Raw genomic sequence first — 27,454 nt, forward strand, 5'->3', positions numbered from 1 at the left:
ATAGAGTAATACATTGGAGTAAAACCCAGCTCCATTTTGGAGTTACACCATTTTGGAGTAAAATTTAGAATAATACATTGGAGATGCTCTTAAACACAAATATATTTAGACAATGAACATTGTAGTTTGAGCTGGTTAACTTCAATTTCAAGTAAAATAACAGCATGAATAACACAAGTTAAAATATGAAAGTGAGCAAAAGATAAAATGCAAAGTATCAATAGGAACCAAAATCCATGTTGGTGAAACTGTTTGAGAAAATAGCAGAAAGCCAATAACAAAACAAGTTTGCATCAAAAACACAAAGCAGAAACAGAGTTTCTAGTAGCTAAGACTTAAACTTTGATCGCGTACTTCCTTATTGGGAAATACATCTCCTTCTTCTTCTCGCGCTCTGTCTTCAAAGAGAGCTGCAAGGGAAATCAAAAAGCCAAGAAAACATGTAAGAACACGGCAATGATCGATTGAGTTTATATGTCATCACCGCCAAGAGGCTAAGTTTAAACAAACCTGGTGTTTGGTGAGGCGTCTGCGGATAGCACGGGTCTTCTTGGGACGGAGATCGAGAGGGATGAACTTCTTGTTCTTGTATGCTTCTCTGAGTGCAGATTTCTGCTTCTGTGAAGTCACTGTCAACACCTGAGCTATTGATTTCCTGACAACCTTGCTGTTATTCATTACACAAAAAACACATAACAGTTTCAGATTCCGACACATACAATCAAACAAAAAAACACATTACGAATATAACCTCATTTTCGAATCCTAACCTCCCAATCGACAAGTGTTATTATTAGCTAAAATCAAAGAAACGTACATTTTAGAGAGCTTGTTGGGAGCACCGCCGGTGACTTTAGCGACACGGAGGAGAGCGAGCTCAGCCTTCAGATCCTGAAGCTGATTCTGCAGATCGCTCTTCGACTTGTCCCTCAGCTCGTGAACCTTGATCCTCGCTACAAACACGAGAATCTAATCAGACCAATACGAACAGATTTAATTAGATGATTTCATCGACATACCCATCGTGTTATCTTCACTCCTGTTCCGCCGCTGCTACTCTTCTTTAGCTCAGTGTATCAGAAACCCTAAAAATGGGATTTATATACGAAACAAAGAGAGCGAGAGAGAGAAAACAAAATAAAACCCCTAGTCTCCTTAATGGGCCTAATAAAGCCCATTTTATATGGGTCTTAACAAACACAAGCCTAACTATACAACCTTATGCATTATGATGTTTAAACCGGTGTATCGGTTTGCTAAAACCGGTTTAAGTTGTTTTCTTTTTTTTTGTCGGCCTACCTAACCTGGTTTAAAGTAGTTATGAGGTTCTTTTCAATTGAATAGTGAGCAAGTCATTTGATTGGTGGTTACTAGATAGTGGGACTCACATGACACATTGTAAGAATAAACATTCTTCTCCTGACGGATGATGTCTCCTTTTGTGGCATGTTCTTGAAATGGAGATTCCCAGGTTCAGCTTCTTGCTACAGTGCAGAAAATGGGCTAAGAGCGATTGGCTTGTGGCTTCTATTGGATTCGTTTTGGTCGTCTTCTTCCTCTCTTTCTTCTTCGATCCCACTGTTCCCTCCATTACATCCCCAACTAATCTGGTCAAACTCAAGTTGTCTAGTAAAGCTAAAGAGAGAGGAGCCTGTACTGTCTCCTTCTTCTTTTCCTTGTTTTCAATATTTGAAACTTCTTGTTTTAAAAAAAATTGAAAAGTTATGTAATTTTGCAGTTTGCTTGGATGGAAGCTTGCCTGGGTATCATTTTGACAAGGGTTCAGGATCTGGCTCGAATAGCTGGCTTCTTCACCTTCAGGTATTCTTATTTTTGGTTGATTTTATTTTTACTTGTAATATATTTGAGTGAAAATGTATAAAAAGGGTGGAGGCTGGTGCAACACAATAGCTTCATGTTCCGCTCGAGCAATGACTAGGTTAGGCTCTTCCAACTACTTTGAAGATGAAGTTGAGTTTCCAGGTGTTTTAAGCAATGACCCATCTCAAAACCCTGGTAGGTGAAACCTATACTTAGCTTCTTCTATACTTTGCTTGTATATGTTCAGTTTTGAATGTATATTAGTCTTTGTTCTTGTAGACTTCTTTAACTGGAACAGAGTTGTGATACGGTACTGTGATGGTGCTTCTTTCGCTGGACACCCTGAAGCTGAATTCAAGGTAATTAAGACTAAACCATTTGTGTCAGGTTCTTCAAAAGATGCACAGTCTCTCATGTTTCTATCTTCTCAGAACGGAACTGGGCTTTTCTTCCGGGGGCAGCTTATTTGGGAGGCTATTATGGATGAGCTGTTGTTGATGGGCATGTCAGATGCCAAACAGGTAAACATCCTCATGATCTTTTTATAAAATTGCTCGCCTACTTAGGTAATTAATTTGCATCAGCTAGAGATTAATATTTGAGTAAGTGTAGGGCATACTTACAGGATGTTCTGCTGGTGGCTTGGCAACTCTTATACATTGTGACTACTTTCGTGACCATCTCCCTAAAGATGCAGATGTCAAATGTGTTTCTGACGGCGGCTTCTTTCTCAACGTGTATTTTCCCCTAATAAACTGATCATTTACCTGTCTCAATGAGACTATACACCACAGATCTAGAAAGTTACTGCCACTGTGAAAACAGGTTAACAGTGTCTCTTAGTTTCAGTAAAAATATTCTACTTATTTTCAGGCTTGATGTCCTTGGAAACCCAACGATGAGATCTTTCTATCAAGATGTTGTTACCTTGCAGGTTTCCAAATTCACTTTCTGTTAATACTTGAAACCATACTTTTCGATAAATTTTCTTGAATCCTGAACAAGAACTTGTCATGGCTTCTTTGTTTGCATGGTTTTTGGACTGGTTTGTTATGGTTGAATCTAACCAGGGCGTAGATAAGAGCTTGGATCAGAATTGTGTAGCCAAAATGGAGCCATCCACGGTTGGTTTTTGAGACTTGTTCATCATATCTCTTACTCTGTTAATATCTTTCTTGACTCATCATGATTGGTTTTGAGACTTGTTCAGTGTATGTTTCCTCAAGAATTCGTTAGTAACATAAGAACACCAGTGTTTCTTGTCAACGCAGCTTATGATTCTTGGCAGGTTATAACTTTTGGCATGTTTCTATTTGATTCTACTCCAGTTCATGTTTACTAATACCAAACACATATTCAGATTCAAAATGTCTTGGTACCAGCTTCTGCTGATTCAGATAAAAGTTGGGCAAAGTGCAGACTCAGTATTAAAGAATGTGATGCTGCACAGATGAATGTTCTACAGGGTAGATTACTTCTTAGTCAATCTTAATGACTGTTAAGCCAATAAACTATTCTTGGAAAGCTTCTCCTAATATTTCTTTCTAAAATGGTTAGTTGCATAAGTCTCTATTTGATCTGCAGGTTTTCGCAGCTCTCTGATGGATGCCATAGGGACATTTCATCAGAACAAAGCTGGTGGGATGTTCATAGATTCATGCTTCATTCATTGCCAAACAGTTACGCAAGGGACATGGCACTCCCCAACCTCAACAAGAATCGAAAACAAGGTAAAGACTCTTGACACACAATCTGTTGCTTATGGAGCCTTTCTTCTTACAGTTAAACTGATCAGGTTTGTCTATATTCTGTTTTGTTGTTGGAACAGACAATTGCCGAGTCTGTAGGTGACTGGTACTTCAACCGAAAACCGGTTAAGCTAATTGATTGTCCTTACCCTTGCAATCCCTCCTGTCACAACTGAAGTTCAGCTGAACTTTCCTTTTAGCTGCATTGACCAATCCCTCTGATTCTCCACTTCTCCCGAACTTTCTTCATCTGATCAGGAGCAGCCGTGTCCTAGAATTCACAATCAGGTTGAGTCTCAAAAGGGTTTTCATGTTCTTGAAGCATGAAGATATCCAGAGGAACTCACCTGCTTTGTATAATAAAGTAGCTGATCATAGAGAAAGATTTTATTACAAAAGCAACACAATTAACAGTCCATATTGGCATATTTACACGTTGGGGTCTTCTGAGATTGCATATGTATATATATATTTGTGATCACAGAGCAGCAGATCTTGATATCTTTTTGATATCATAGGCCAAAACCAAAGAAAATTAGTTAAAAAAACGGTTGCAAGTGTGTTTATTTTAGTCAACTTAACAAAAGATTTGAATACGTTCAAGCAAATAGTAGCAAAGGAGAACATAGAGGTTGATGGAAGTATCCATGTTAGTGGGGAAAGAAAGCTGAATCTGAACCATTATGATGAGCCTTTGAGGTCGGATCTTAGATTTTAGGGACCATGAACATTTATAAAGAATTTTCATATAAAAAAATTTAATTTAAAGATTTATGTCTATGTATAACTTCTAGAAAATTTGGGGGCCAATGCCAAAATTTTATTGGAATGTGCCCAGATGTGGTCGTGTGGAAACGTTGGAGTAGAACTCACTCTTAAAGGTCAGATTGTGAAGGAAAAAAAGGTTAAGAAAACAAATGTGTCGTTTAGAGTTATAAACCATTAATGTTCTTTCTCTCTTCATTTTGAGTGTGGGATCTTATCATTTTGACGTCTTCATGGAGAAAAAAGAAAGCTGGATGTGACGAACCATACAAATGAGGTATGTCCTCTACACGTCTAAAGAAGAATGCTGCGTTAAGGCAACTACTAAAGGGGTAAGATCAAGAACCTTTCTAAAGAAAAATCAGGGTATTATTTTTAGTAATGTGTTTCTTTCTTAAATCAAACACTAAGCAAATACTTGTTTGAATATTTAATCTCGTTAAGAATCGAATAAAATTTTCAAAACTATGAATAATTCCTGATTTGTATGCATCCTTTACGTTACCTTCTCCTAGTTGTAGTTTTACCACATGTATATTGGTGGTGAAATATAGTTTAAGAAATCACGATATATATAGGAAAAAGTCAGAGATGAGATGAGATTTTGATCTCCAAACTCTTTGCTTCCACGTTCTCAATCTCGAAATCGTTGACAATTTTTTTTATAATGATCCACAAAATGTAATTACGTGCCTAAGCATAATCTATGGTTAAGTTGATAAACTAAGTGTCTAATTATATTATAATATATATTTTATTTAAAAATAATGTGCCAACACTCTGTCCTGATGAATTCCTGATCATGGCAACTGATCGAGTTATTCTCATAGACAAGTAGTATTATTATCAATTTATCATATCATTGAGGTCTGTGAAAAATTGAAAATGGTATGTTGAAAATTTCAAAAGATTTGTTCTTTAATTAGGAAATTTTATTGCACAGTTCATGCAATGCATATTGCAACGTAAGCAGCCAGCTGCTCCTTAAGGAATATCTGGTATCTTTTTAGGATATTAATTTTCCATCTGTTAAAATAATAATTAATAATTATGTATTCTGCATTTATACTTAGTCATTTCGATATACAATATAATGTAAATTTTGAATATCAGATTGTTATATACAACGCCCCTTATTATCAAAAGGCTGTAACATCTACTAGTATATGGTTGGGGGCAGATAATAAGATTCTACAAGAAATATACTAGTAGACATCTTTCTATACCGTAATTAGTTACGAGACTGCTGAATAGACGTGTTTTCATATGTACTAAAACAAAGATGAGACAATAATTGAGCTAACCCTAACCAATATAATCATTATCTCTCATCTTGGAAATCTAGTTAATAATGTTCTTAAAAATCGAGTATTACTCCCTTTATTTCACAAAGAAAAGCATTTTGGTACTAGTTTTTTTAATAGTTAAAACTTTTTTTCCACTTCAAATAATTATAATTAGTTTTATTTATCCAGTAGTCATTGTGATACTGCTGAATACATATAAATTTTATTTGACGTTAAAATTATACTGAAATTTAAAATAAAATAAAATATTTTACTGATCAGAAATGTCAAGGTGAGACTTTTTGTAAAACATAGGAAGTATTATTTTGTTTATGATTTTTATTTCTTGAATAACATCTTTGGTTAGGTCATCAGCACATAGATTTGTCTTTTATTTTGTTAAATCATCAGCACATAGATTTGTCTTCCCTAGATAGAAGCTAAATCAAGTTTCCTACAATTCGTTTCTTTGTAGTGACTAGTCTAAACCACACTAGTCATGGGATTAACATCCACATCATTTGACTTTTTGCAATTCCATTTAGTTTAATAATTTCATACTTTTCTGTTATTTTTTTAAAAACCACACGTACCCTTCTCTAAATGTCAACTCCAAAAAAGTTTATTTAATTTAAATAGTGGAAATTTTACCCAACAAAGTAATGTAAAATACAACAACAAACATTATGATTGTCGTTTACAGGTTTTACTAATTCCAATAAACATAATACCAACAGAATAAACCTCTACAAAAGTCAACTCTTTTCATCCTCTTCGCATTAATTTTGCCTCCACAACATAAATACTCAAAACGCTATTCATAATGTCTCCATAACTTTCCTCCTCCAACATGCGACACAACACGCTTCGGCTTCACTAAACGGTGCCGTTTTCTACCCAGTTCACCTCATCCTTCGACAAATGGGGAATGGAGTCAGTGGCTGTTGCACGGTAACCACCTCCGGAGATATTTCCAAGCGATACGACGGCGTACCGGTCCACGACAACCTAGGTCACTCCTTCTGCTATGTCGGGCCGGTTCTCAACGTATCAAGATCTTCCTTCCAACAAGAACCGTCCCTCCGACTAGACTCCATCGCCGGAGCCACCACCACAACCTTCTCAATCTCCGGCGCTTCCGTTAGCGCCAATACTTCAACGGCGCTCTCTGCCGGCTCCCCGTCAACAGACGCGTCGTTACAGGCCTCAGGGTTCGAAAGCTCTAACAGATTCGCTTCCTTGCCGCTCAAGCCCGTCCCGCGTAGTCCGAGTAAGAAGCCGGGTCACGAGTCGGGTGTGTTCGAGCGGCGGTTTTTATCTGGTCCGAACGAAAGCGGTTTGGTTTCAGGTCCGGTCGGGAATAACAAGAAGAAGAAACCAAAGAAGATCAAATCATTCACGAAACCTAAACCGAACAATAAGTTTCTCACATTCAAGACCATTGTATCCAATATCATCTCTTCTTGCTCTAAGAAGAGCGTGGTTGAGCCAATCGACGGTTCCTATTCATCTCACGAATCTTTAGATTCCGATGAGACCAACACAACTCTGAGAAGCCAAGAAAGCCCTCGAACAACCAAAGAACAAGAAGACTCGGAAGAAGAAGAAGAAGAGAAGTCTGATCAGTCTTCTTTGGAGGAGGAGCCAAAGATACAATGGGCGCAAGGGAAAGCTGGGGAAGATCGAGTACACGTCATCCTCTCTGAGGACAATGGTTGGCTTTTCGTCGGGATTTATGATGGATTCAGCGGTCCAGATCCGCCGGATTATCTTCTCAACAATCTCTACACCGCCGTGCTTAAAGAGCTCAAAGGCTTGCTGTGGAACGACAAGTTAGAAGCCGAGGATCTTGAATCATATATCGAAAACGGTGAGTCTCAGATCAAGAAACATAGTACACTCGAACAAGATTCTGTTTCGAGCCATATAATGAAAGGAGATTATGTTGCTTGTGACTCAAGAAACATGAAAGAAGACTCTGTTGCTTGTGATTCAAGAAATATGAAAGAAGACTCCGTTGCTTGTGATTCAAGCAACATAACAGAGGATGTAACGAAGTTGCAATGGAGGTGCGAGTGGGAGCATAACTCAATAAACAAGAACTCTACGCATCAGAATCGCAAGGGAACCGATTTGGAGATGGTTAACCACAAAGACGTTCTGAGAGCTCTTCAACAAGCGTTGAAGAAAACCGAGGAAGCGTTTGATCTAACGGTGGATGAGAATCCAGAACTAGCACTGATGGGATCGTGTGTTCTTGTGACACTGATGAAAGGAGAAGACGTTTACGTGATGAGCGTCGGAGATAGCCGAGCGGTTTTGGCTAGAAGACCTGATCTAAGGCAGAGGAAGAAGATGCAAAACGAGCTTGAGAGAATCAAAGAAGAGAGTCCATTGGAGACATTCTTAGTCCGAGACAAAGGATTGAATCTTCTTGTTCCTGTTCAACTCAATATGGAACACAGCACAAACAATAAAGAGGTGAAACTATATGTCATGTTTCAAATTGTTTTGTCTTGATCAACAATAATACGTAAACTGATTATATATTTTTAACGTGACAGGAAGTGAGAAGAATCAAGATGGAACATCCTGATGATCCGTTGGCGATAGAGAAAGATAGAGTGAAAGGATATCTCAAGGTCACACGTGCTTTTGGCGCTGGGTTTCTTAAGCAAGTATGTTATAAGACCATTTTATATTAGACAATTTTCGAAATCTTGTCTCTTTTGGATTCTCATATCAATTAAAATTAGGGTTTATTTGTTATGGACAATGTTCAAGAAATAGCTAAAGCATAAGTAGGCGTTTTACTAATTTTTAAAAAGGATTTGATCAATTGTTTTCGATTATAATCGATTTGTCGCCTAAATGTTGTATAAACAGATTTTTAGAACAATGGTTAGAACCAAGGACAACATGCGGTGACATTTACTAGTAATTTATATGATATAACACATTAATCATTAGGAAACTTTTAGATTTTGGATCCTTTGTACATCTAACTAAAAGGAAAAATCTCTTTCCTCTCAGCCAAAATGGAACGAGACGCTTCTAGAGATGTTCAGAATAAACTACGTTGGAACATCGCCATACATCACGTGCTCTCCGTCCCTACACCACCACAGACTCACGTCACGTGACAAATTCCTCATCCTCTCCTCAGATGGATTGTATGAATACTTTTCAAATGAGGAAGCCATCTTTGAGGTCGACTCTTTCATCTCGGCCTTCCCTGAAGGTGATCCTGCTCAGCATCTCATCCAAGAAGTCCTCCTTAGAGCTGCTAAAAAATATGGTACTAACATAGAACTAAACGCAAACGCAGTTTAAGAAGCTAAACGCAGATTTTTAATGAAACTCACGTACAACTTTGTTTGTTTTTCAGGTATGGACTTCCATGAGTTGCTGGAGATACCGCAAGGAGATCGCCGCAAGTATCATGATGATGTTTCGGTGATTGTAATTTCACTCGAAGGAAGAATTTGGAGATCTTCCATGTGAATATCATTAAAATCTTCTTTAACAAACAAAAATATATATTTAAAAACTTGTCAAGAGACAGACTCACTGAACTTAGATTTTTTGTTCTCCAGTGAGTTTTTGTTATCTATTTGATATGCTGTATTTTCTAACTAAATATTTAGTTTAGTGAAATTGATATATAATGCAAGAAGAGCATAACCATTTATTTGGGATAATAAGTTAGACGGTATGTATCTTCTTGCATTGGTCGCTAAGCTATACTGGTAAGCAATTAAGCAAATGCAACTTCTCTCTGTTTTTAATATGCCATATATTCGGCAACTTGTCATAACCATCTCCTAAATCCTAATCATGGTGTTATATAAATATAACCATGATATAAGTTAAACTGTATATGTCTTATAATCGGTTAATCGTACTAGTATCACGAACCATAAAGTATAAACTTGCACTACCATTCAGCGCCGAGTGAGAAATGGAGCTAATGGTTTGATAATTAGTTACATGCATAGTGGACTAGCTAGAGCACGCTCGTTGCAAATTTCTAATAGAATATCTTAAAATATAATAAAACAAAAATACTTTAAATTAAATTTGGAATACTACTCAATGGAGTGCTCTTATTTTATTATATTTATTATTACATTTTTAAGTATTTCAGTATGTATCTGTAATGGAGTGCTCTGATGCCTCACAACACGTGAATACCGATCATCTCAATATGATAGTACATGATCAGTTCATGTTCTTTCTTTTTTTTTACTGAAAGTTTATGTTCTTTCTTTTCATTCGACTTGCATTTGCATCTCCTAAATCTCGAATATTTATTTGTTATTTTTTTTTTGTAAAATCATGCGTAGAATCAGAGGTATTGGCAACAATATAAACCACTTATCATATTCAAAAATATTGTTACTCGGATAAGATTAGGGAATTGATTTTTTCCTTCGATTTCTCCCGGCCGCTTTTGGGCGTACCAGAACGAACAAACACTCCACAACTATCGACCCGACATTTATTGAAACGACGTACGAGATATGAGCGGATAGAGAGATGGAGATCGAGACACGTTCATGGAGAATATTCTCTTTATTATCTTAACATTCTTACCAAAAAAAATAATATTCTCTTTATTTAGCCTATATATAAACTTGGGAGCTTCATCGATCACAAGTTTCATTTGTGTTAAAACATTTTATCGATCAGTTTTGTTAATACTCTTCTTTCGCTCTTTCTTTGAATATTCTCTGAGAAAATGTCTTGCTGCGGAGGAAACTGTGGTTGTGGATCTGCTTGCACGTGCGTCAGTGGTTGTTGTGGAGGGCAAGTCTATTGAGCCTCTCTAATATATGTTTTTGATTCATTATATGTGTTTCATTGGATCTTGAATGGTTGTTGTTTCGGTTGTTGCAGTTGCAAAAAGAACCCTGAGTTGGGCTTTTCTGGCGAGACCACTACAACTGAGACTTTTGTCTTTGGTGTTGCACCGGCCATGAAGAATCAGTACGAGGCTTTCGGCGAGAGTAACGTCGAGAACGATGGATGCAAGTGTGGATCTGACTGCAAGTGTGATCCTTGCACTTGTACATGAATAAAACTTTAAAATGGCAGAGATAGTCAGTGTCTTTTAAATTACGTAATAATATAACCCTAATGATGTTTTAGGTTTCGCTTTTATGTTTAATAACGGCTGCATGCAGCCTTGTCTTTGTTTTTTTTGTTTTAGCCGATGATGGTCTTAGTTTGTGTGTTTGGTCTGTCTCTGCCAATATGTGACCATCATGAGTCACTTGTATTTCAGTGGAATGAAGTTTTTTGAAAAATAGTTTTTTTTTAGTTTCTTGTTTGAGTCTCTTTATATGATAATATAATTCAGAACAAGACCCTTTTAATCTTTATTTTTCAACTTCATTGTCAAATATTTTAAATCACAACTTCTTGTCATTACTAAATGATTAGAGTATGGTATGAAAAAGTTGAAACATGGTGATGATGTCAACGGGGCCAATATTTGTAATTTAATATCTCTCTAACCAGTTTCTGGCACACTATTGGTAATTAAGATCTCTCTTTACTCTGTTGACAATGTTTCTAAGCTGGCAAGCTTTTGTTGTTCTTCCTCTAGTTTCAACTTGTAGATTAAATAGGCCATATCAAAGCCATTAGTAGATTCACAATGAAAAAAGTTATAATAGTTCTTAAGACTAAATCCAACACACAAAAAGCCAAATAAAAGTCTGTAATGTATACAACTTAATAGAGAGCTTGCAAAAGCTGCCTGAGTTTTCCAGTGATGCCTCCAAGGCCAATAAAGGTGAAGAATTTCATGGAGAACCTCATGTTCTTGGGATGGTCCTTTGGGAAGATTGGCTCAAAAGTCTCCTCCATGGCTGGATCCTGAAGCTTTTCATCCAAACCCACCCCCAACTTCTCAGAGAGTTCTTGAAAAAGAATCTTCACAAAGATACGAGAGAACGTAGTCGTGTCTTCCTCTGTTAACCTAATATTACCAAGAACTTCCCACGGAAGAGCATCTGCGGCTAGGACATGAGCAAAGAACATGGCTACAATCCTCAGCTTATTGGTCTCAAGGCGATGAAGTGTAACATATTGCTGCACAAACAGATTCTTGAAACATTCTATGTAAGCTTTGCTTTTGAGGCAGAACCTGTGTGCTAAGTGACCATAGAAGGAACGGTAAGTTATCTCCTCAGTGCAACATTCCAAGATCATAACACATAGCTCCATCTCTTGACCTGGTTTGATTCTGAGTAGTTGGAGTAGTTTGTGCCCTGCGTCCTCGTAGTTAAGACTTGACGTGATTGTTTGGTAGATTTTCCTCCTAAGACTGACAAGATCAGTTTCTGTATGATCTTCTTCTTCCCCAAGTATCTTCCTTTTGAGCTGCTCGTACTTCCTCTCGTTTTGGTGGAACTCAGGGTCGGGTTTGAAGACGTCTAAGGAAGTCTCAGGATCGATTTCATCAAAAAGAGAGATTATATGCGTTACTTTCTCGTCAAGTAAATCTAACTCAGGACGAATGGCTTTGTGATTCTCAAAGTTGATACTAACCAAAGACTCAACCAAACACTTAGACGTGTACTCCAAGTCACCTTCTTGAAGAATCCCTCTAAAGATGTCGAAAACTCTTGGAGACACCTCAAGAAGCGTGGCTCCACACTCTTTAACAAACGCAACAGCAACCTCAACGGTGTCTCCACTAGGCTCACCAAGAAGCATGTGGAGAAGCTCGAGTGCAACAGTCTCTCCAGCTACACGCTGGTTCACGAGATGCGCAAGAAACCTAACCGCAGCTACAAGTTTCCTTCTATAACCTTTTGATGGAACAAATTAATTAATTTAATCTTGACTAAACATGATATTAAATTAGTCAAATAAATCTAATATTGCTAATTGAACATCTTTTGGTATTGACTTGTTTGATAAGGATTTCTGGTGGGTTCACCGGGGCCTTACTTTTGCGTATAATAGCATATTATCTTGTTAAGAAGAGTTTATCTGTGGATTCACCGAGACAGTTTCCATTTCACTCTTCCTCGTCTTTTGAAGAGAGGACTTTTTCACCATACCTTCTTCCCATGGAAGAAGATGATTTCTCGGCTTCGCTGCCGAGCTTCGGCTTCAGCTTTATCACCGGTTTGTTATCTTGCGTAGCGGTCTGTACAAGGCCAGAAGATGCAACCGAGATTACCATGTGTTGTCTCGCAGGTGAGGGTTGTCCCACAACGCACATTATGTGACTAAGTCTCAGCTGTCGGGTATGCCCCATCGACGCATCCAAGCTTTGTCTTGAATTCGCTGTCATCTTCCTTTGAAGATCTATCTTTCTTAATTTGGTTTGTTATTGTATCTTATGCTTTTTATCAAAGAGGATGGATAATTCCCTCTAGTTTTTGTATTCAAGAAAGTTATGAATGAAAGTTAGTTGTGTTTCAAAAAAAAAAGACTCATTTGCATAAAACCTGAGGTATTTTTGCAGTTTTGAATGACTGAAAGTGAAACTGATCTCCATGACATTGTGTATTATTTTGGGTATTAACACTAACCTAAATCATGTAATGTCTAGGGGATTAATTGGATTAAATACAACCTTAAACGTTAACCCTACAAAATAAAAAATACTAAAAAGCCAATATAAAACATCAGCCTGTCAAGAGAATAATATATATCCTTTTTAGCTTGGGAGTTGAGAATCTCTTCCATCAAGCAACTTTATCTTTCTCAGGTGATTTGGTTTCATCATCAGCCTTCTCTGCCTCTTGAGTGATGAACTCAAGCTGTCTTGACTTAAGCACAGCTCTTCTTTTGGATCCTATCCGGTAAGGAGGAGATATATAGTAAGCATTTGTTCCATTGTTCTGCTTCTCTTCTTCTTCTTCTTCTTCTTCTTCACAATCAGGGCTCACCTTTTCGTCAACAACCTCTTTAGCAGCTTCTTCTTCATCTGTTTTGTTGTTATCAGGAGCAACAACAAATTTGCGTGGCCTTTTCCTGATAATAGAAGGCATGTTTGGGAATGTTCTAGCAGCTTCTCTCAAGAAAGACTCAAGACTCGTTGGACCTGAACCGTTGTTGTACTCTTTTCTACAAGGTGGCGGTGGTGTGAAGAAGATAACAGGTGGTGTGCTTGGACTGCAACCGTATTCATAACCGTACATACGCTGCTTATCCTCTTCTGACGCCACGGAATGCTCTCTCTGAGGCTTGTAGTAACGTTGATAACCATTCTCTGGGTTATGCAACTGAGGAGAAGAGCGAGTGTACTCACTAACACTGGTGACTGGTGAAGCAGCTACTAATTCTTGGAGCGGAACAGAAGAGTTTAACTGGTATTTTCCTTCTTCATCAGGTTTTTTAAACCGTGTAGTTGCACCATCGAGAACACCATTCTTTGCTGATGTAGTTACTGCCATCACTGGCTTGGCAGGAGTGGGCTTGGTAGTAGCATACTTGGGTGTTGGTGGTAAGCCACCATTAGCTGAGAAGAACTCTGACTTCTTCTTCAATGAGCTGTTCCAATGGTTCTTTATCGAATTGTCGGTTCTGCATCAAGTTTTTTAAGTAAACCCTTTTCATTAAACCAAGAAGCTAACTGATGCAGATAGATATTTGGAAATACCAATCAAATGTTACGCTCTCTTTGTTCTTTGTTTTCGGTAGATCTATAGATATCTCAACCAATGTAAAAAAAAATTAGTTTATTTGTGGATTCTAAGACTAAACAAGTAACTTTGTATTCTATCCTTTCAAGTTTCCACTACATCACTAACCCTTGTATAGAATCCTAACAGCATGCACCAAAACAAAGTACATACCTGCCGGGTAAGACCTTAGCAATTTCAGCCCATTTGTTTCCATAGATTACATGAGCATTCAAGAGAGCTAACTCTTCTTCTGGGGTCCAAGCCTCCTTGTTGATACCAGGATTCAAATGGTTGTGCCACCTGCATTACATATCACAAACACACACATTGAAGCTTCCAAAATGATTTGTTCATTATGAATTTAATAGCTACCTCTCTCTACATTGCTTCCCAATTCGACCTGGCAAAGACTGTGATATAAGAGACCATTTCTTAGCCCCATATTTTTCAACAAGCTCAATGATTGTCTCATCCTCCTGCAAGAAAAAATAACTTTCAAGCTCTTACATTCACCAAAAAAAAAAAAAAAAAGAATCAGAAACATAACGGAACCTGTTGCGTCCAATGTCCCTTGTTAAGGTTTGGATCCAACACTTTCTGCCAACGGTGCATGCATTGAACTTCAGTCCTACCAGGGAGAACCTCAGCTGCAAAAAAAATAAAACCAATTCAAAAACAACAAGAACAGTTCACAAAGACTACATAGAACAAGAAGCATGCAACCAATAGTCATTTACCTACTTTCTTCCAGGACTTGGCTTTAAACCTACAAACTCCTTGTCTCAATATCTCATCCTGTAATAAAGTAAAGACAACTCTCATCTCAATTCAAAAACTAGTGATCCACCACAAGTTTTAAGACAGATACTAAACCTCTTCCTTTGTCCAGCCGCCTTTGGTTCGCCTCATAGGACCACTCGTCCTCCTGGCATAACTTTTAAATCATTACAAAAACTTTAAACAAGACAAAAGTGATCACACACAGACAATAGAATGTAAGAATGTAAACAAAAAGAACCTATGCGTTGGAGATACTGTAGCAGGACTTGGAACAGCACCAGGTGACTTGAGGAAGCTACTACTACTGCCTTCAGATACAGAAGAGGGAGAAACAGCTGTTGATTGCTTACTCTCTATACACTCATCCTCCATTTTTTTATTTTTCCTGAAGATCCATTTTAATTCCATGAGAACAACATTCAGACAAAACACGCAAGCAGACAGAACCCAGATCTCAAAAAAGACAAGAACTGAGTAAAAAATCTAGGCTTTATAACAATTCTAATAACGTAAACTGGTTATCAAGAAGCCCTAATAGAATATGCGTCAGTTTCAGACCTAAACAAACCGTGAAGTCACAACTTTCACCACATCTGATCACAGGTACAAAACCTTAAGCCCTAATTTGCCCGTTGAAGCAGAGAGAGACTTTGGATCCAAACAGAGCAAAAAGACAAAACAAAAATATTATAACGAATACTTCTTCAGCTGACCTCACCGTTTACCTTATTAGGTAAACCTATTTTCTATCTCGGCCGGTTTATTCTTGTTGTTAAATCAAATTCACTATTCTTCTGTTCCAAATTGTAAAATATTTAAAAGATTATTTTTTATTTTTAATATATAAAAATGTTTTCATACGTTCTTGATAGTTTTCACTTTTATTAAGCACGGTATAACCAATAATATTTTATAGTTTATTTTATAATTAAATAATTAAATAATTATATTTTGATGATATTTTTGAAACAGAAAATAATTTTTGAGTAATTTTACGTTTACCTAAAACAGGAATCCCTTATATATTATTTGAGAAGCATTGCAACATTTTTTGTAGCCACGTGTCATCACTAGAATGATTCTTAGAATCCTTAGAGAAATAAGTTGGTCCATCTAAATATATAATAAGCTTTTTATTAAACTACAATAAATACATTATTAATGTGCTTCATTATTTCCTTAAATAAGATTACAAAATTGCCTAATATGGCTAGAGTATATATGACAATTAATGATTTTGAATAATAAAGATTTGATAAAAATAAGTGTGTATTATAATTATATTTGTTTATTTTTAAGCTATTAAAATAAATTAAACAATCATAGTAACCATATAATAAAAATTAAAAAAAATTATTTATATATTATATTTTGAATTTTTAAAAACGAGTATAAATTACTAAAACTGTTAAAAGTTTCACATTCAAATTTTGTGATCTATGATTTAAAACTTTTGTTATGACATGATACAAATAATTAAAAATTAATATAAGTTGAAAGTCTCATTTATTAAGTATCAAAAATAAAAAGTATATAAATATATGTATCATTTTAAATTAAACTATATGCCATATAAAAATACAAAAATATTATAATTTTGAAATTTACTTTGAACATTTTTTTGATAAAATTTTTGAAAAAGTATTGACAACTTAATTTCTTAAAATATTATAAATTACTTAAATCATTAATCTCACAGTGAAAATTTTGTTATCACTAATTTAGACTTTTTGCTATAACATATACAAATGATAAAAAACAAATATGAGCAAAAAACACCATCTAATAAAGATTAATATTAAAATACACCACATATATGTTACTATTATTTAAATTTAATTATATATTATATCAAATAGAAAAAATATTTTTTCGATTTATAAAATTTATTTATATGTTCGCACCAATTTAATTATATAAGTAGTAGATAATGACTTTTTAATTATTCAATATATATTTATTATTTCATAATATGTTATAAACATATAATATATAAAATAATTTATATATATAATGTTCATTCCGCGCACTTGCGCGGAATGATCTTAACCTAGTATTATTTAAAAGGTAAACAATGTTCTACATGGAACTTTGTTTCAGAAAGCATCAATATAGTCCAAGATCATAACCATCCTCCTCTTTTTCATCTTCCTCTTCATAGAGTTTTTCACCGTCTGGAAAATCTGTGTTTATGTCATATGATTCAACATAGCCTTCTTGATCCTCTTCTGCTTCATCTTCTTCTTCATTTTCACCATCCTCTTGTTTATTGCTCTTCACTTCCTTCTTCTCTTCCTTCATCTTTTCCATGACTGTCTCGGTTCTTGAAATCTTGGCTGGTTTCTCAGTTGGCTGAAATGAGCAGAAGAGTTATACAAAGCTACAGACTCATATACACAACCAAAAAAAGTGATGGTAATTAAGGAAACAGAGGAGAGACTAAAAAGACTTACAGATGTATCAAAGAGCTCGTCCAAAAGATCGTAGTTGATTAACCCACTAAGCCTCTGCAAAACGTCAAGATTCAACTTTAAGAAGAGCATAAGCATATATTTTATGGACATGATTGTGTACTTTCAGTTCCGGGATAGTTCTAAAGGCATCAAAAGAAGAGACATTTTAACCTTTTTATCAAGCATTCTGCGAACAGCTTCCGTGGCTGTGGCTGGGGGAGGTGCGTTCTTTTCTTCCTCAGCTCTTTTTTGTTGTTTTTCCTATGTGGAGTTAATAGAACCAGAACTTGATTGAGTGAACCATATGTCATTAATCTCCATAAGTCAAGATAACTTGATACCAAATGAAATATGGATGAATCCAAATCAATAAGCTCAGGAACATAGTTGCAACAAATCTGAAATGGAGAGTCACCTTTCTAGATTTTGCTACGGCAGCTCTAGAAGCCTCAACAAGCTTTCTTGCATGTTCTGGCAAATTAGAGCTGCTTGCGTTTAAAGCATCATTAGCCGCCTTCAGAGCAGCTTCCTTATCTGCTTGCTCCTACCAAAAACAATTATAGTTTTGTAAGATTCTTATGTATGTGACAACTGATAAAAGAATCCACAGATGATATAGCCACAGAAAATCACCTTAATATATTCTTTGTTCATTTCTTCCCATACCACCTTCTTATAGCGCCTTTCCTCCTCGTTGTTAATGTAGCAATCCACCTGAGTAACAGTCAAATATTACGACCAAGATCAATCTATCATACGAAAATGTAATATAAACTAACATAAGAAAGCGTTATTATTGCCCACCTCAGTATCACTGACGTCAGAAAAGTTGCCTGATTCATCTGAAACTTCACTACCATCCACATCTTTTTCTCCATCACCTTTCTCTGTGACACAGCCCACAATAAAGATTCTTAAGAGCTCAAACGTTAGCAAACAAAGTTTAATCTGATTTATATAGCAATTGCGCACTCACCTGAACATGGTTTTGCACTTTTGCTCACACTGGAGTAAACTGGTTCTCTCTTGGACTGCCAAAGAAAAAATATTCAAGCATAAGATTCCACCAAAGAAGAATTGAACAAGCTTGGTATACATACATGTGTCTTTATTAGCAAGAAACACTAAACTTACATTTAGTTGTTCATCATGGTTCAGGCTACTAATCCCTCCTTCGTTTTCTTCTCTAGCTGCTTTTTCTTTTTCCATTCTCTCTTTCTCTGCTCGTTGGAAGGCAGGAGGATCCGACCCACCAACAAGTCCTCCGGAAACACTTATGAACTGCAAAGCCATCAGACTGTTAACTATCATAGCCATTTTGATAAGGTTCCACAATCATGAAAAGAAACAAAATAGGCATAAAACCGGAGACTTACATCACGGTAACATTCCTCACATAGTCCATAGTTAACAGGCTTACTATCCTGATGCATACAGTGCACCTTCTCTTTGCTAGATGTCTGGTTCGTGGCAAAAGATCTTTTATGCATTTCCCTTTCTCTCTCTGAGAGCTCCTCAACCTAGCCGCACATAAAAAAACGGTGTCAATATACATATAGGGTACAAACAAGAAAAGCCTAAAGATAATTAAGGAAAACATTATCTAAAACACCCCATAAAACCCTAAACACTCTAAAGTCAATCGGTATTTATCAGATAATATGAACATTTAGCCAACAATTCGACAAGTAGAAACTCTTTTAGTCTTAACTCACATTTAAACTTCCAGCCTCAGTATCTCCAAACTCATTCAACCTTTTGGTTAGAGTTGCTTCACATATATGCACAATCCCTACCTGATTATTCAGAAAATACACCATATCAGCACTAGATTTGTTAAATAAACGCTAAAAGGTCTTTCCTCTCATCTTTAAAAATCATTTTTTTCTTTCTAAGCTAATTATATCTTACAATATCTGTCTTAGAGCACTTGATACCATTGGCAAGCGCAGCTGTGTAAAGTGCTGCTCCGCATATTCCACTAGGTTTTCTGCCGGTCTGCAAGCCAATATATGGCCAGTTTAAGCACAAGGCATGATAAACAATAAATAACGCTAAGATAAAGGTTCAAACCTGTATCCAATCTCTCTTCATACTAGCTATAATGTCTCTAGCTGTTCTCATGACCTCTTTATCTTGTTTGCCTTTCAATAAGGCTGCAAGTTTGTGATGAAAAGAGTAAGCTGGGTTAAGTACTACTCTATATAAATGTTTGTTTCTTGGCTGATGTTCAAAGCAACAAACGAAATAGAATAATAGTAACATTTACCATCAAACAATACAGAAAAGAATTGAGACTTGAAAGAAAACATACTTACCATTTGAGAACCGAGGAATATAGATTGAAGGATCAACAAGCTTTTCATAATTCCGGTTTTCAGTAAGGTACAGCATTTCACAGAGTTGCAAGTACACAGCACCTAACTCATAACTAGACAAGAATTTTATGAAACAAAAACATCAAAACCTATATTACAATGGAAAGAAGAAAACATCTTACACGCTAACACGAAGGTAGCTTGAGAAATCAATAAGAAGAAACGGGATGTTCTTTTCCCTACAGATGAAGAGAGGTTTTGGTCAACATACAAAATGGTATTTTAAAGAAGAACCAGAACTAGGAGAGCAACAAGATGGGTTACTAAGAACCTAACCTGCAAGTCAAGTAGAGGCAGGAACACTGTACTAGTTCAGTTCTGCGACCCTTAGTGAAATTTTGCTCAACTGCCATCTTTCAGAAGATAAATTGAGTTAAAATGGGGCAAAAGTCCTAACAAATTAATATAAACGAAAACATACTGTAAAGAATCGAGTAGCCATGTCAATCAGATCATCTCTCTCATCACCAAGTCCCAAACCATCTCTCAAATTCATAAACTCATCTCTAGCTGCAAATAAGAACCAAGGTTTGGTCAGAGTTAACTATCAGGATCTGAATTGCATTAACGTCAATGGTTAATGTTAATGACTACACCAACTAATCAATTACTGAACCAAAAAGTTTGAAACGCAATTAAAAAGGAGGGAATTGCATCATTAAGCTGAATCCAATAGAGTAATTCAATCAAACATAAGCGAAAGCTGTAGAGTACATACCTAGTCTAATTCTCCTTTCACGTGAGCTTGAAACCCCACTTTGAACACTTCTCACTACGTTACCTGACGCTTGACTCTGCAGTTACACAATAAGTAAAGGCAAAAGATCAGACTATAATAGAGTCATAGGAACATACTGAAACTAATAACCGTAGAAAGTTGCTAACTTTTCTCACACTAACCCCTAGAGAACATCAAACAAAGCACAGACTTAAAAATAATTCCAAGATTCTCCAACAACCAAATGAGACAAGAGAACATACGACACATTCCTTAAGTCTTAAAGAGCTGCAAGAAAGAATGAAACTGATTCTTACCTGCCCAGCAGCATTCTTAACGAAAGTGACTTCAGTTGAAAAGTTGAAATTTTCCAATATCCTCCCGCATTGATTACACGCCCTTGCAACGTTAACAAACACAAAGTTTCACACTTTGAAGCTAAGAAAACACATAGGTGAATAATCACAAACACTTACAGTGCACCATCGTAGGGGCGTATCCCGGAGACGCTCTTCCCACAATGGTTACACCACACCATGGCTCCCCACCCCAAACTCAGATAAAGCTACTAACTTTGCTAATCAATTGGATCCAAAACTCTTCAATCGATTTCAAAGAGGAGGTTCAGATTGTTTCCTGGCGAAATCAAATTTGGTGTTAACGATGTGGGTGATTTTATATATAACTTACCAGTTATAGCTGAGGCTGCGACGATGGCTGTAGAAGGAGAAGGTGGGAGATGTGTTTGAGATATATTTCCTCTGATAGGTTGCTGCTTGGGATCGAACTCGGGTCCCTAGGAGTTAGGCAAAAGTTCGTGGGCTATTTTTTTTAGATAGAGTTGACTTTATATACCCCTCAAGTACTGCTTCCTAATCAAATTGGCCCCAAACATTTTCGGTTTTTCATTAAACCCCCTAATTTTTCAACGTTAATTATTAAACCACCCTACAATCGAATATTTTTATTTTTTTTTTCATCTGGTCCACACTGGCTGCTGCTAAACAGAAACTGAGAAGAAAACCTGTGAAATTGTGATACCTTTGAATTGAAAAAAATTTGAATCTGAACGGTCTTAATATAAACATTAACAATAGGAATAAAGATTTTAAATTATAAAAAAACAGAAGTTTACCGTTACATAAATATTAGAATCTTCACAGTGAAAGTATAAGTCTTGTCTGAAAATTTTAAATGTTACAAGACAACAAAAGCATAAAGTTTAGCTTCAAGTTATCGTCTATGGTGTTGGTCAAAGTAGTTTCACAGGTTATTCTTTCTTCTCAGCTCCAAGAGCTTGCTTGCCACATCAGGAGGCAACTCGTCTTCACCAGGAAACAAGAAGACCTTTCTCTCTGAAAGAAGAATGTTCATTGTAGCAAACACTCCACAGTACATCCACGAGCTGTCTCTCTTCTTTAACCGTTTCAAGATCCTCAGCTCTTCTAGAAGCTGCCTCAGCTTCTCATCCCCTTTCTCTATGCTGCTACACCCACTTCCATTGTTTTTTGAAAGCTCGAGAAATACACGAAGAGCAGTTTCTCTCGTCTCAGCATCGTCACTAGACGCGAGATGAATCAACACTCTGGAAAATCCAAGTCCAGTGGCTAATACTGCGGTTTGAATCATCTCTTAAACCACAGCATAACCATTCGCAAGCTTCAAAGCAGTGACTCCAGTTTTGTTATGGCGAATCAAAGCTACATAACATAAACAACAAGTAGAGTCTTTAGTATATGTTCACAACCAAAATCACTCAAGGTTTTGATCAGGCTTTACATGATATTGCCCCCAAAGCTCGAGTTCTAGCATGAATATCTGTGTCTGAGGTGAAATTTGATAGCAGTGACTCCAAACCATTGGCTTCCATAACTAACTCTTGACTTCGAGGAATGCTCTCAAAAGAAAAATGTGAACGATGTTCTACAAAATGAAGTGTACATAATGAAAACTTTGTTTCAGAAGACATCAATATAGTCCAAAATCATAACCATCCTCCTCTTCTTCTTCATCTTCCTCGTCATAGAGTTTTTCACCGTCTGGAAAATCTGTGTTAATGTCATATGATTCTACATAGCCTTCTTCATCCTCTTCAGCTTCATCTTCACCATCCTCTTGTTTATTGCTCTTCACTTCCTTCGTCTTTTCGATGACTGTCTCGGTTCTTGAAATCTTGGCTGGTTTCTCAGTTGGCTGAAACAAACACAAAGGGAAGAAAGTTAATACAAAGCTACAAACTCATACGCAACCAAAAAAAGTGATGATGATTAAGGAAAACATAGGAGAAGATTAAAAACTTACAGATGGATCAAAGAGGTCGTCCAAAACATCGTCGGGGATTAACCCTCTAAGCCTCTGCAAACGTCAAGATTCAACCGAAGTCATGAGTGTTAACTTTAAGAAGAGGATATATATATTTTATGGACATGATTATGTACTTTCAGTTCCAGGTTAGTTCTAAAGGCGTCAAAGAAGAGACATTTTCACCTTTCTATCAAGCATTCTGCGAACAGATTCCGTGGTTGTAGCTGGGGGAGGTGCGTTCTTTTCTTCCTCAGCTCGTTTTTGTTGCTTTTCCTGTATGGAATTATAAAAGAGAATCAGAATTTGATTGAGCAAACCATACGTCAGATACTTGATACAACGTTAGGAACATAATTGCAACAACAAAGCTGAAATGGACTCACCTTTCTAGATTTTGCTACAGCAGCTTTAGAAGCCTCAACAAGCTTTCTTGCATGTTCTGGCAAATTAGAGCTGCTTGCGTTTAAAGCGTCATTAGCCGCCTTCAGAGCAGCTTCCTTATCTGCTTGCTCCTACAAAACAATATAGTTCTGTAAGATTCTTAAACTGATAAAGAATCCATAGATGATATAGCCCTCAAAAATCACCTGAATATATTCTTTGTTCATTTCTTCCCATACCACCTTCTTATAGCGCCTTTCCTCCTCGTTGTTAATGTAGCAATCCACCTGAGTTAACAGTCAAATATTACAACCAAGAGACAGAGACACTTAACGTTGAACATTTGACCACTTCGAATGTAATATAGCTAACAAAAGAAAGCAAAAATTATTGCCTACCTCTGTATCACTGACGTCAGAAAAGTTGCCTGATTCATCTGAAACTTCACCATCATCCTCTTCTTTCTCTCCTTCACCTTTCTCTGTGACACAGCACACAATAAAGATTCTCAAGAGCTCAAACGTTAGCAAACAAATTTTAATCTGATTAGATAGCAATTGCGCACTCACCTGAACATGGTTTTGCACTTTTGCTCACACTGGAGTAGACTGGTTCTCTCTTGGACTGCCAACGGAAAAATATTCAAGCATAAGATTCCACCAAAGCAGAATTGAACAAGCTTGGTAAGAAAACACTAAACTTACATTTTGTTGTTCATCATGGTTTAGGCTACTAATCCCTCCTTCGTTTTCTTCTCTAGCTGTTTTTTCTTTTTCCATTCTATCTTTCTCTGCTCGCTGGAAAGCAGGAGGATCCGACCCACCAACAAGTCCTCCTGAAACACTTATGAACTGCAAAAAACATCAGACAGTTAACTCTCATATCCATTTGCTAAGGTTTCGCAATTACGTAAACAAAAGACATGAAAAGAGGCATAAAACCGGAGACTTACATCGCTGTAACATTCCTCACAGAGTCCATAGTTAACAGGCTTACGATCCTGATGTTTACAGTGCACCGTCTCTTTGTTAGACGTCTGGTTCGTTGCAAAAGGTCTTTTCTGCATTTCCTTTTCTCTCTTTTTGAGCTCCTTAACCTAGCCACTCATAGAAAAACGGTGTCAATAGACATATAGGGTACAAACAAGAAAAGCCTAAACGGTGTCAATACACATATACATATAGCCTGAACTCACATTTAAACTTCCAGCCTCAGTATCCACAAACTCATTCAACCTTTTGGTTAGAGTTGCTTCACATATATGCACAATTCCTACCTGAAATATTAACAAAATTACACCATATCAGCACTAAATTTGTTAAATAAAAGTGATAAAACGTCTCTCCTCTCATCTTTAAAAATACTTTTTTTTGTCTAAGATAACATATCTTACAATATCCGTCTTAGAGCACTTGATACCATTGGCAAGCGCAGCTGTGTAAAGTGCTGCTCCGCATATTCCACTAGGTTTTCTGCCGGTCTGCAACCAATATATGGTCAGTTTAAACACAAGGCATGATAAACAATAAATAACGATAAGATAAAGGTTCAAACCTGTATCCAATCTCTCTTCATACTAGCTATAATGTTTCTAGCTGTTTTCAGGACCTTTTTATTATATGTGCCTTTCAATAAGACTGCAGTGTGTGATGAAATGAGTAAACTGGGTTAAGTACTACTCTATATAAATGTTTGTTTGTTGGCTGATGCTCAAAGCAACTAGAGAACTAGAATAGTAGTAACATTTAGCATTAACCAAATACAGAAAAGAATGAGAGTAGTTACCGTTTGCGAACCGAGGAATATAGATTGAAGGATCAACAAGCTTTTCGTAGTTCTTGTTTTCAGTAAGGTACAGCATTTCACAGAGTTGCAAGTACACAGCACCTAACTCATAACTATGAAACAAAAACATCAAAACCTGAATTACAATGGAAAGAAAGAGAAATAAAGATGCAAAAAAACGCATCTTACACGCTAACACGAAGGTAGCTTGAGAAATCAATAAGAAGAAACGGGATGTTCTTTTCCCTACAGATAAAAAAAGGTTTTGGTCAAACATACAAAATGGTATTTTAAAGAAGAACCAGAACTAGGAGAGAAACAAGACGGGTTACTAAGAACCTAACCTGCAAGTCAAGTAGAGGCAGGAACACTGTACTAGTTCAGTTCTCCGGCCCTTAGTGAAATTTTGCTCAACTGCCATCTTTCAGAAGATTAAACTGAGTTAAAATTTGGGCAAAAGTCCTAACAAATTAATATAAACCAAAACATACTGTAAAGAATCGAGTAGCCATGTCAATCAGATCATCTCTCTCATCACCAAGTCCCAAACCATCTCTCAAATTCATAAACTCATCTCTAGCTGCAAATAAGAACCAAGGTTTTGGTCAGAGTTAACTATCAGGTTCTGAATTGCATTAACGTCAATGGTTAATGTTAATGACTACACCAACTAATCAATTACTGAACCAAAAAGTTTGAAACGCAATTAAAGAGAGGGAATTGCATCATTAAAGCTGAATCCAACAGAGCAATTCGATCAAAACATAAGCGAAAGCAGTAGAGTACATGTATAAGTTGAAGTACATACCTAGTCTAATTCTCCTTTCACGTGAGCTTGAAACCCCACTCTGAACACTTCTCACTACGTTACCTGACGCTTGACTCTGCAGGTACACAATAAGTAAAAGGCAAAAGATCAAACTAACAGAGTCGTATCAACATACTCACTGAACTAAAACACACACAAAAAGTTCCCAACTTTCTCATACAAACCAGTACAGAACATTGCAAGTGAATCAAAAATCGTAAGCTGAGTTCTGACTCTTACCTGCCCAGCAGCATTCTTAACGAAAGTAACTTCAGTTGAAAAGTTAAAATTTTCCAAAATCCTCCCACATAAATCACATGCCCTGCAGATAAAAAAATCACATTTTTGAGACTACAAACACAAAAGGGTAAAGTGAATTATCACAAACACTTACAGTGCACCATCGTAGGGACGTACACCCGGAACGTTCTTCGCACAATGGTTACACCACACCATGGCTCCTCCCCCCACCAAACACAGAAAGCTACTAACTTTGCTAATCAATTGGATCCAAAAGGCTTCAATCGAAGATCAGACTGTTTCTGGCATAGGCGATCGTGCGAGAGAGTGGAGAGGATTTAGGGTTTAACGGTTCCGTGCGTAATTTTATTATAACTTGCGGCGATGGCTCTGTAGAAGGCGAAGCTGAGATATTTGAGATCCTCTGATTGGCGACTACTCTGGATCGAACTCGGGTCTCTAGGAGTTAGGCAAAAGTTCGTGGGATATTTTGTTAGATAGGGTTGACTTTATTCTAATTGCCCCCAAAATTTTGATTCTTCACTAAACCACCCTTACTTTTCGTTTTTGACTATTTCCCCTCCTACAACTTATATTAAAATAGTTGCTCAAAAAAAAAAGCAATTGTTTTCATTCCGAGCTCTCGTGTTAAAATTTTAGAACAGCAAAAATATTTATTGCTATGTATTTTACCTACACATGCGAATATAATTATCTTTTGAATACTTGTTAATACATATATTATAAATTTAAAATCAGCATGATAAATTATTTTATGCTTTTAGTTATTTTTTAACCTCCATAAAAACTTCGTCTTTTTAAACACCGATAAAAATCTATAGAACTATAAGAATATAACCATATATCAAACATTCTATGTAATAAAGTAAAATAAAAAAAAAGTGAACATTCGTCTCTTTTAATTCCTATTTACCTCTTCAAACCAACAACATACAGAAAACTATAGAAAAAAAACTTCAAACACACATAAAATTAAAATCGACTACTTTCAGATATGGTGTGGATTTTTATCATAAGATCTTTGATCTATTGATTGATAGTGTAGCCTAACTACAAGATCTTTGTCACTGAATGATGTGGATTCCGTCTAATCCATCCTTGGCCTATTTCTTTTGTCGGATTAGGTAGGCTTCACTCATAGTTTCTTAATCAGATCTCGTTGTGATTTGTTTTTATGTGGCTTTGTACCTAGACATTCAACGGTTTCTTTCGACTCATCCATCTCCAAAAGTTTTTGATAGAATCAATGGTTTATATCTTAAAAACTGTGAAAAATACATTTGCATTCTTGCACTCAAACAAATCGATCAACACA

At 36.5% G+C, this 27,454-nt stretch overlaps 9 protein-coding genes across 10 annotated transcripts; 3 read left to right on the forward strand and 6 right to left on the reverse strand.

Moving 5' to 3' along the window:
- Window positions 1–165: 165 nt before the first annotated feature.
- On the reverse strand, window positions 166–1,155 carry LOC103859293 (60S ribosomal protein L35-1). The gene is made up of 4 exons (XM_009136803.3): window positions 1,020–1,155; window positions 818–953; window positions 511–667; window positions 166–410 (listed from the first exon to the last, which is right to left on the reverse strand). Exons 1-4 carry the CDS (start codon window positions 1,021–1,023, stop codon window positions 336–338), a joined length of 372 nt encoding a protein of 123 aa, XP_009135051.1. The 5' UTR covers window positions 1,024–1,155; the 3' UTR covers window positions 166–335.
- An 89-nt stretch (window positions 1,156–1,244) lies between these two features.
- LOC103859294 (pectin acetylesterase 5) lies at window positions 1,245–4,050 on the forward strand. Its single transcript, XM_009136804.3, has 12 exons — window positions 1,245–1,653; window positions 1,739–1,821; window positions 1,887–2,016; window positions 2,101–2,180; window positions 2,253–2,342; window positions 2,434–2,558; window positions 2,695–2,755; window positions 2,892–2,945; window positions 3,032–3,109; window positions 3,182–3,287; window positions 3,406–3,551; window positions 3,650–4,050. The coding sequence occupies exons 1-12, from the start codon at window positions 1,458–1,460 to the stop codon at window positions 3,743–3,745; spliced, it is 1,245 nt and encodes a 414-aa protein (XP_009135052.1). The 5' UTR covers window positions 1,245–1,457; the 3' UTR covers window positions 3,746–4,050.
- A 266-nt stretch (window positions 4,051–4,316) lies between these two features.
- Window positions 4,317–9,231, forward strand: LOC103859295 (probable protein phosphatase 2C 36). The gene is made up of 4 exons (XM_009136805.3): window positions 4,317–8,101; window positions 8,185–8,298; window positions 8,654–8,918; window positions 9,009–9,231. The coding sequence occupies exons 1-4, from the start codon at window positions 6,542–6,544 to the stop codon at window positions 9,122–9,124; spliced, it is 2,055 nt and encodes a 684-aa protein (XP_009135053.1). The 5' UTR covers window positions 4,317–6,541; the 3' UTR covers window positions 9,125–9,231.
- Window positions 9,232–10,266: 1,035 nt separating this feature from the next.
- LOC103859296 (metallothionein-like protein type 2, MT2-18) lies at window positions 10,267–10,942 on the forward strand. The gene is made up of 2 exons (XM_009136806.3): window positions 10,267–10,429; window positions 10,520–10,942. The coding sequence occupies exons 1-2, from the start codon at window positions 10,362–10,364 to the stop codon at window positions 10,695–10,697; spliced, it is 246 nt and encodes an 81-aa protein (XP_009135054.1). The 5' UTR covers window positions 10,267–10,361; the 3' UTR covers window positions 10,698–10,942.
- On the reverse strand, window positions 10,849–12,457 carry LOC103860136 (pre-mRNA-splicing factor CWC22 homolog; the record flags this gene model as incomplete). Its single annotated transcript, XM_033287334.1, has 1 exon — window positions 10,849–12,457. A coding segment is annotated over one exon (1,098 nt), but the record flags the coding sequence as incomplete, so codon positions are not given.
- Window positions 12,458–13,113: 656 nt separating this feature from the next.
- Window positions 13,114–15,726, reverse strand: LOC103859297 (transcription factor MYB3R-3). Of its 2 annotated transcripts, XM_033286317.1 has the most exons (8): window positions 15,610–15,726; window positions 15,290–15,436; window positions 15,145–15,196; window positions 15,009–15,066; window positions 14,824–14,918; window positions 14,644–14,747; window positions 14,443–14,571; window positions 13,114–14,170 (listed from the first exon to the last, which is right to left on the reverse strand). In XM_033286317.1, the coding sequence occupies exons 2-8, from the start codon at window positions 15,421–15,423 to the stop codon at window positions 13,330–13,332; spliced, it is 1,413 nt and encodes a 470-aa protein (XP_033142208.1). In that variant the 5' UTR covers window positions 15,424–15,436; window positions 15,610–15,726; the 3' UTR covers window positions 13,114–13,329. The 2 variants fall into 2 exon arrangements, with proteins under 2 accessions (XP_033142208.1, XP_033142207.1); XM_033286316.1 differs by lacking the exon at window positions 15,610–15,726 and having other exon boundaries at window positions 15,290–15,506.
- A 1,313-nt stretch (window positions 15,727–17,039) lies between these two features.
- Window positions 17,040–21,437, reverse strand: LOC103859301 (transcription factor IIIB 60 kDa subunit). Its single transcript, XM_009136810.3, has 20 exons — window positions 21,291–21,437; window positions 21,077–21,199; window positions 20,918–20,999; window positions 20,601–20,676; window positions 20,304–20,392; window positions 20,159–20,235; window positions 20,005–20,061; window positions 19,823–19,935; window positions 19,578–19,660; window positions 19,416–19,502; window positions 19,220–19,300; window positions 18,881–19,024; window positions 18,639–18,785; window positions 18,481–18,535; window positions 18,309–18,391; window positions 18,138–18,218; window positions 17,920–18,048; window positions 17,676–17,765; window positions 17,505–17,558; window positions 17,040–17,403 (listed from the first exon to the last, which is right to left on the reverse strand). Exons 2-20 carry the CDS (start codon window positions 21,136–21,138, stop codon window positions 17,158–17,160), a joined length of 1,836 nt encoding a protein of 611 aa, XP_009135058.1. The 5' UTR covers window positions 21,139–21,199; window positions 21,291–21,437; the 3' UTR covers window positions 17,040–17,157.
- A 257-nt stretch (window positions 21,438–21,694) lies between these two features.
- Window positions 21,695–22,264, reverse strand: LOC117132402. Its single transcript, XM_033286319.1, has one exon. It carries the CDS (start codon window positions 22,227–22,229, stop codon window positions 21,864–21,866), a length of 366 nt encoding a protein of 121 aa, XP_033142210.1. The 5' UTR covers window positions 22,230–22,264; the 3' UTR covers window positions 21,695–21,863.
- Window positions 22,265–22,446: 182 nt separating this feature from the next.
- On the reverse strand, window positions 22,447–26,515 carry LOC103859299 (transcription factor IIIB 60 kDa subunit). The gene is made up of 19 exons (XM_009136809.3): window positions 26,273–26,515; window positions 26,119–26,200; window positions 25,879–25,954; window positions 25,562–25,650; window positions 25,415–25,491; window positions 25,260–25,316; window positions 25,071–25,183; window positions 24,840–24,922; window positions 24,679–24,765; window positions 24,481–24,561; window positions 24,238–24,381; window positions 23,990–24,136; window positions 23,855–23,909; window positions 23,684–23,766; window positions 23,492–23,572; window positions 23,288–23,416; window positions 23,088–23,177; window positions 22,902–22,955; window positions 22,447–22,793 (listed from the first exon to the last, which is right to left on the reverse strand). Exons 1-19 carry the CDS (start codon window positions 26,332–26,334, stop codon window positions 22,569–22,571), a joined length of 1,815 nt encoding a protein of 604 aa, XP_009135057.2. The 5' UTR covers window positions 26,335–26,515; the 3' UTR covers window positions 22,447–22,568.
- Window positions 26,516–27,454: the final 939 nt, after the last annotated feature.

Source organism: Brassica rapa, chromosome A03 (assembly GCF_000309985.2).
Source record: "Brassica rapa cultivar Chiifu-401-42 chromosome A03, CAAS_Brap_v3.01, whole genome shotgun sequence".
Lineage (NCBI taxonomy): Eukaryota > Viridiplantae > Streptophyta > Magnoliopsida > Brassicales > Brassicaceae > Brassica > Brassica rapa.

Bases quoted from the DNA above. Each gene is read 5' to 3' on its own strand.
- LOC103859293 (XM_009136803.3), bottom strand. The intron at 668-817 runs GTACGTTTCTTT...AATGAATAACAG, and splicing joins CCCAACAAGCTCTCTAAAAT to CAAGGTTGTCAGGAAATCAA. The intron at 411-510 runs GTTTGTTTAAAC...TTTCCCTTGCAG, and splicing joins GACGCCTCACCAAACACCAG to CTCTCTTTGAAGACAGAGCG.
- LOC103859294 (XM_009136804.3), top strand. From the start codon at position 1,458: ATGGAGATTCCCAGGTTCAGCTTCTTGCTACAGTGCAGAAAATGGGCT. The intron at 1,654-1,738 runs GTACTGTCTCCT...GTAATTTTGCAG, and splicing joins AGCTAAAGAGAGAGGAGCCT to TTTGCTTGGATGGAAGCTTG. The intron at 3,552-3,649 runs GTAAAGACTCTT...TTGTTGGAACAG, and splicing joins CAACAAGAATCGAAAACAAG to ACAATTGCCGAGTCTGTAGG.
- LOC103859295 (XM_009136805.3), top strand. From the start codon at position 6,542: ATGGGGAATGGAGTCAGTGGCTGTTGCACGGTAACCACCTCCGGAGAT. The intron at 8,102-8,184 runs GTGAAACTATAT...TTAACGTGACAG, and splicing joins ACAGCACAAACAATAAAGAG to GAAGTGAGAAGAATCAAGAT. The intron at 8,299-8,653 runs GTATGTTATAAG...CTTTCCTCTCAG, and splicing joins GCGCTGGGTTTCTTAAGCAA to CCAAAATGGAACGAGACGCT.
- LOC103859296 (XM_009136806.3), top strand. From the start codon at position 10,362: ATGTCTTGCTGCGGAGGAAACTGTGGTTGTGGATCTGCTTGCACGTGC. The intron at 10,430-10,519 runs GCAAGTCTATTG...CGGTTGTTGCAG, and splicing joins GTCAGTGGTTGTTGTGGAGG to TTGCAAAAAGAACCCTGAGT.
- LOC103859297 (XM_033286316.1), bottom strand. From the start codon at position 15,459: ATGGAATTAAAATGGATCTTCAGGAAAAATAAAAAAATGGAGGATGAG. The intron at 14,748-14,823 runs GTTCCGTTATGT...TTTTTCTTGCAG, and splicing joins AGGGACATTGGACGCAACAG to GAGGATGAGACAATCATTGA. The intron at 14,572-14,643 runs GTAGCTATTAAA...TATGTAATGCAG, and splicing joins GGGAAGCAATGTAGAGAGAG to GTGGCACAACCATTTGAATC.
- LOC103859301 (XM_009136810.3), bottom strand. From the start codon at position 21,138: ATGGTGTGGTGTAACCATTGTGGGAAGAGCGTCTCCGGGATACGCCCC. The intron at 18,392-18,480 runs GTGAGTGCGCAA...GCTGTGTCACAG, and splicing joins AAGTGCAAAACCATGTTCAG to AGAAAGGTGATGGAGAAAAA. The intron at 17,404-17,504 runs GTAAGTCTTTTT...TGCTCATTTCAG, and splicing joins ACGAGCTCTTTGATACATCT to CCAACTGAGAAACCAGCCAA.
- LOC117132402 (XM_033286319.1), bottom strand. From the start codon at position 22,229: ATGATTCAAACCGCAGTATTAGCCACTGGACTTGGATTTTCCAGAGTG.
- LOC103859299 (XM_009136809.3), bottom strand. From the start codon at position 26,334: ATGGTGTGGTGTAACCATTGTGCGAAGAACGTTCCGGGTGTACGTCCC. The intron at 24,382-24,480 runs GTGAGTTCAGGC...ATGAGTGGCTAG, and splicing joins CTGAGGCTGGAAGTTTAAAT to GTTAAGGAGCTCAAAAAGAG. The intron at 23,417-23,491 runs GTGATTTTTGAG...ATTGTTTTGTAG, and splicing joins TGAACAAAGAATATATTCAG to GAGCAAGCAGATAAGGAAGC.